Source organism: Caretta caretta, chromosome 14, assembly GCF_965140235.1.
Source record: "Caretta caretta isolate rCarCar2 chromosome 14, rCarCar1.hap1, whole genome shotgun sequence".
Lineage (NCBI taxonomy): Eukaryota > Metazoa > Chordata > Testudines > Cheloniidae > Caretta > Caretta caretta.
In genome coordinates this window covers 48638008-48644007 of record NC_134219.1, presented here as the reverse complement: position 1 = coordinate 48644007, position 6000 = coordinate 48638008, and the positions used below count along the sequence as shown (strand labels likewise).

The 6000-nt window shown below is 61.8% G+C and overlaps 2 protein-coding genes across 2 annotated transcripts in view; both read left to right on the top strand.

The window, feature by feature from the left end:
- Positions 1–590, top strand: part of LOC125621156 (tenascin-X) — a 66358-nt gene extending 65768 nt beyond the window's left edge. The window contains exon 43 of the mRNA XM_075119123.1: positions 519–590. Coding sequence (XP_074975224.1) covers positions 519–590 — 72 coding nt within the window. The remainder of the gene's footprint in view (positions 1–518) is intronic.
- An 831-nt stretch (positions 591–1421) lies between these two features.
- NEU1 (neuraminidase 1) lies at positions 1422–5977 on the top strand (the record flags this gene model as incomplete). Its single annotated transcript, XM_075119637.1, is given in 5 exon segments — positions 1422–1614; positions 1828–2090; positions 4785–4967; positions 5121–5340; positions 5572–5977. Coding segments are annotated over 5 exon segments (1083 nt in total), but the record flags the coding sequence as incomplete, so codon positions are not given.
- Positions 5978–6000: the final 23 nt, after the last annotated feature.

The window sequence follows — 6000 nt, the reverse complement described above, 5'->3', positions numbered from 1 at the left end:
TATACGTCCATCTATTGCCCCTGCGCTCCCCCTTTGCCCCCCCCAGGATCGGCCCCCCATCAGCCCATGTGCTCTCCCTCTGCCCCCCCCAGGATCGGCCCCCCCATCAGCCCCCCCCCCAGGATTGGCGCCCCTCTGTCCCCCCCCCGATCAGCCCCTGCACTTCTCCTCTCCCCCCCTGGGATCGGCCCCCCATCAGCCCCTGTGCTCTCCCTCTGCCCCCCCAGGATCGGCCCCCCATCAGCTCCCCCCAGGATCAGCCCCCCTTGGCCCCCCATCAGCCCCTGCGCTCCCCCTTTGCCCCCCCAGGATCGGCCCCCCATCAGCCCATGTGCTCTCCCTCTGCCCCCCCCAGGATCGGCCCCCCCATCAGCCCCCCCCCAGGATTGGCGCCCCTCTGTCCCCCCCCGATCAGCCCCTGCACTTCTCCTCTCCCCCCCTGGGATCGGCCCCCCATCAGTCCCCCCCGAGATCAGCGCCCCTCTGACTCCCCGGTCAGCCCCTGCGCTCTCCCTCAGCCCTCTCCCCGGATCGACACCCACACCTCATCCCGCCTTTTCCCTGCCCCCCCCCGTAGAGCCCCCGTCTGACCCCATCCCGCCCAGACTCTATGCTTGCCCCATACAGCCCTGTTTGCCCCCTCCCACTCCTCCCCTCTGCCACCCTACCCGGGAACGGCCCCTCTGCCCCCCAGCACCTGGGTACAGCCCCCCCACCCAGGTAGGGCCCCCCGGAACCTCATCACCCCTCAGCCCCCCAAAACTTGGGTACAGCCGCCCCTTCTGTCCTCCCCGGGATCTCGGTAGCCTCCACACAGGTACAGCCCCCCAGCGGCCCCAAACCAGGTACGGCCCCTGTGCCTCACCATCTAGGTTCTCCCCCCACACACACCAGTACCTGCCCCCCTCACACACACCCAGGTACTGCCACCAGGTGCCGCCCCACCTGACCCCCACAGCCGGGTACAGCCCCTCGGTACCCCCCACCCCGTCCAGGTGTCAGAGTGGAAGCCAGGTTAGTCTGTATCCGCAAAAACAACCAGGAGTCCTTGGGGCACCTTAGCGACGAACACGCTGATTTGCCCACGAAAGCTTGTGCCCAGATAATTCCTTCGGCTCCAAGGTGCCCCAAGGACTCCTCGTCCCAGGTCCGGCCCCCCCAGCCCCGCCCAGGTCCGGCCCCCGGTGCCGTGTCCCGCCACGCGTTTGTCCCGTGGTTGGGGACTGGAAACGGAGCCTTCCCCATTCCCTGTAACGGGGGCCTCAGTTCCCCCGTGGGGCATCCGGGCCAGCCCTGACTGCCAGGGAGAGCCCCAGGGCCTGGCCCCTGGCTGCCCCCCGCCCTCTGCAGCCCAGGGGCAATGGGGCAGCCCTGACTGCCCGGGGAGCCTGTAACTCTTTGGCCCCTGTTGCTCTGGGCAGGTCAGTCCCCTGATCACCCTGGAGCAGCTGCTGTGGGTGAGTGGCCGGGAGATCGGGGAGGTGGATACGTACAGGGTCCCCCTGATCGCGGCGACGCCCCGCGGCTCTCTCCTGGCCTTCGCTGAAGCCCGGAAATCATCCTCGTCGGACTCGGGGGCCAAATTCATCGCCCTACGGCGCTCCACGGACGGAGGTGTGTGCGGAGAGAGAGCGGGGCTGCGGGTCGGGAGTGAGGGGCACCAGCAGAGCAGGGGGGAGCCCAGGGGGCTGCGGGTCGGGAGTGAGGGGCACCGGCAGAGCTGGGGGCTGCAGGTCGGGAGTGAGGGGCACCGGCGGAGCAGGGGGGAGCCCAGGGGGCTGCGGGTCGGGAGTGAGGGGCATCGGCAGAGCTGTCTCTCTCACCCAGGCGCGACATGGTCCCCCAGCTCGTTCATCGTGGATGACGGGACGCAGGTGGATGGGCTGAACCTGGGGGCCGTGGCCGTGGACCGGGCGAACGGCTCCGTGTTCGTGTTCTACGCGTTCTGCATCCACCAGCCGCAGCCCTGCATCTCCAGCACCATGCTCATTCGCAGCTGGGACGACGGCCTGTCCTGGAGCCGCCCCCGCAACCTCTCCCAGGAGATTGGCCTGGACAGGTTTGCCCCAGGGCCCGGGCTCGGCATCCAGGTGGGCACTCGGGGAGCTGCCCCAATTTCTGTCATGGTGTTCTACTCAGCTGTGCCCCCACCCCAGAGCCAGCCGCATCTTTGCGCTGGGAAAGGGTGTGACATTCCCCTCGTGTTATCCGGACCAGTGATCTGCTAGGTCACTCCAATCTTTGACTTTGGGAGCCAGCCTTACCCTGCTCTGCTGCGAGAACCCCCACTCCTGGGCTGTCCACGCACAGCCTCTGGCATGTAAGCTGCTCCCGGCTACTTACAAGTGAATGACACTAGCCAATATCTCCGGTCCCAGATATGACCCTAGGAACCTCTGTCTTGGAGTGCCAGTTATGCCCGCTGGACGCTGCAAGCGTCTAGAAATTCATGAATTTAACAAAGAAATTGATACGTACCAGGCTTGTTCTCCCAAGGGGAGGCTCTGACAGGCTTCAAACTGAACACATGGCTTCCAGTAGACTAAACAAACAGATTTATTAACTATAAAGATACATTTTAAGTGATTATAGGTCAAAGCACAACCAGTCAGATTTGGACAAATGGAATAAAAGCAAAACACATTCTAAGCTGAGCTGAACACTTTCAATGCCCTTCAAGACTGAGAGGCTTCTCACCGCAGGCTGGCTGGTTGCTCTTCAGCCAGGCTCTCCCCTTTGATCAGCGCTTCAGTTGTTTGGTGGGGGTGGTGTCTGTAGATGTAGGTGGAAGAGAGCGAGCATGGCAAAACGTCTCTCCCTTGTATCATGTCCTTTCTTTCCTCCTAAACAACGAGGAGTCCGGTGGCACCTTAAAGACCAACAGATTTGTTTGGGCAGAAGCTTTCGTGGGTAAAAAACCCACTTCTTCAGATGCACGGTGTGAAAATTACAGATACAGGCATAAATATACTGACACGTGAAGAGAAGGGAGTTACCTTCCCAGTGAAGAACCAGTGCTGACAGGGCCAATTTGGTCAGGGTGGATGTGGTCCACTCCCAATAATTGATGAGGAGGGGTCAGTACCCAGAGAGGGGAAATTGCTTTTGCAGTGAGCCAGCCACGCCCAGGCCCTGTTCCAGCCCAGACTGATCGCGTTACGTTTACAAATGAATTGTAGCTCTGCAGTTTCTCTTTGAAGTCTGTTTCTGAAGTTTTTTTTGTTCAATTATGGCTACGTTTAAACCTATACCAGAAACCCACTGACCGCTATCTTGCCTACATGCCTCCAGCTTCCATCCAGGACACACCACAGGATCCCTTGTCTACAGCCAAGCCCTAAGATACACCCGCCTTTGCTCCAACCCCTCAGGCAGAGACAAACACCTACCTGATCTCTATCAAGCGTTCTTACAACTACAGTACCCACCTGGGGAAGTCAGGAAACAGATTGACAGAGCGAGACAGGTACTCAGAAGTCACCTACTCCAGGACAGGCCCAACAAGGAAAATCCCAGAACGCCAGTGGCCATCACATACAGCCCCCAGCTAACACCTCTCCAGCACATCATCAACGATCTACAACCTATCCTGGAAAACGATCCCTCACGCTCCCAGACCTTGGGAGACAGGCCAGTCCTCGCTTACGGACAGCCCCCCAACCTGAAGCAAATACTCACTACACAGCACAGAAACACTAACCTAGGAGCCAATCCCTGCAACAAACCCCGTTGCCTACTCTGTCCCCATATCTATTCAGGGGACACCATCAGAGGACCCAGTCACATCAGCCACACCATCAGGGGCTTGTTCACCTGCACATCCACCAATGTGATCTATGCCATCCTGGGCCAGCAATGCCCCTCTGCCATGTACATTGGCCAAACCGGACAGTCCCCACGTAAAAGAATACATGGATTGGGGGAGGGATAGCTCAGTGGTTTGAGCATTGGCCTGCTAAACCCAGGGTTGTGAGTTCAATCCTTGAGGGGGCCATTTAGGGATCTGGGGCGAAAATTGGGCATTTGGTCCTGCTTTGAGCAGGGGGTTGGACTAGATGACCTCCCGAGGTCCCTTCCAACCCTGATAGTCTATGATACACATCGGCCATCAGGAATGGTAACCTAGAAAAGCCAGTAGGAGAGCACGTCAACCTCCCTGGACGTTCAATAACCTGGTTAAAAGTAGCCATCCTTGAACACCGGCCTCCTCCTTGTTTTTGAGGATACAGACTAACACAGCTACCCCCCGCTACTCCTTTCCTCTTGGCTTTGCCCCCGACCCCCAGAGTCGGGTGAGCAGGACCTCATCGCACTCCCAAGCTGCCCAGAGGAAGGGGGTGTCTCCCTCGAGGGTCTCACGCATTCTTCTGTTGCTGCCTAGGCCGGTGTCCTTTGCTCCCGCATTAAGCCACGAGGACACGCTTTCAGCCTCATAACTACATACAGGGAATTACAACCTGTAACCTCCCTAGAACAGCGACTGGAGGCACCATGCTCCGCGCATCGTGAGCCTTCCCGAGACACCCGGCCTGGCAAACTTTGCCTTGGGTACACCACGATCATTTTAGAGAGATGAGCATGGAGGTGGAGGGTGTCCCCCCAAGGTACAGAGCGTCACAAGGGGTCCCCGGGTAACCAGCCTCCCCCACCCCACCCCAGAGCCAGCCGCATGTCAGCATAGGGGGCGGGGTCCCTGGATAACCAGCCCCTGCCCCACCCCGGAGGGGCCGCATCTTGGCTGGGGGGATGGTGACTCTGCCCCCTCTCTCCTTGCACGGCCTCAGAAACGCTACGAGCCCCACACGGGGCGTCTGATCATCTGTGGCCACAGGACGCTCGACCTGGACGGGATTTACTGCCTGCTGAGTGACGACCACGGCGAGACCTGGCGCCTGGGGGGGGCCCTGCGCGGGATCCCCTATGGGCATCCCAAGTTACCCCACGACTTCAACCCCGACGAGTGCCAGGTGAGCAGGATGGGACCCAGGCGTCCGGGACCGGTGCCCCCGCAGCTCCCAGTGCCCAGACGGGGAGGGGATGGGACCCAGGCGCCCATGGCGAGCGGGTGGCAGGGTGGAAGGAACCCAGGCGTCCAGGTTAACCCCCCCTCCCCCCCACAGCCCTACGAGCTGCCGGACGGGTCGCTGGTGATCAACGCCCGGAACCAGAACTTCTACCACTGCCCCTGCCGCATCGTGGCCCGGAGCTGGGACGCCGGCGAGACCCTCCCGCCCGAGGCCGTGACCTTTGACCCCACCCTGGTGGACCCTGCCGTGGCGGCCGGAGCCGTGGTCACCGGCGGGCTGGTCTTCTTCAGCAACCCGGCCAATGCCACCCACCGTGCGTGGGGGGGGGCAGAGATGGGGGAGGGATCGGGGGGCAGAGCTGGGGGGTCCCTGTGGGGTGCGTGAGCTGCAGGGGGTTGGCTGTAGGGGGCAGATGGGGCATGTGGGGGGTGCATGGGGAGGGAGGGCAGGGGCCTGCATTGGGGGAGCTGCGCAGGGGGGTGGGGGGCACATGAGGGCTCCGAGCGTCTCACCCGCTTTTCTTCCCACCCACCCCCCCCCCCAGGCCTGAATCTGACCCTGCGCTGGAGTTGGGCCAAGGACACCTCCTTGTGGCAGCACCCCCTGCAGGTCTGGGCGGGGCCCAGCGGCTACTCCTCCCTGGACGTCATGGAGCCGGGGGACCCCCGCAGGGAGCCCCCCACCCTCTACCTCATCTACGAGAAGGGGCGGAACCAGTCCATCGAGAGCATCTCATTGGTCAAGATCAGCCTCTCCGGGAGCCTCTGACCCCCGCCGGCCCCCCCCCCACTCCCTGGCCCCAGACAGCACTGAGACCCCTGGGGGTCCCTACCTCACTCCCAGCCTGGCCCCAGGAGCGCGGGAGGGGGAGGGAATCGGCCCTTAACCCTGGAATCAAAGGGGAGCTAACGACCCATGGAGCAATAAAGGAAACAAAATTTCCCCCACGAGTCTCTGGCCGGCTGAAATAATT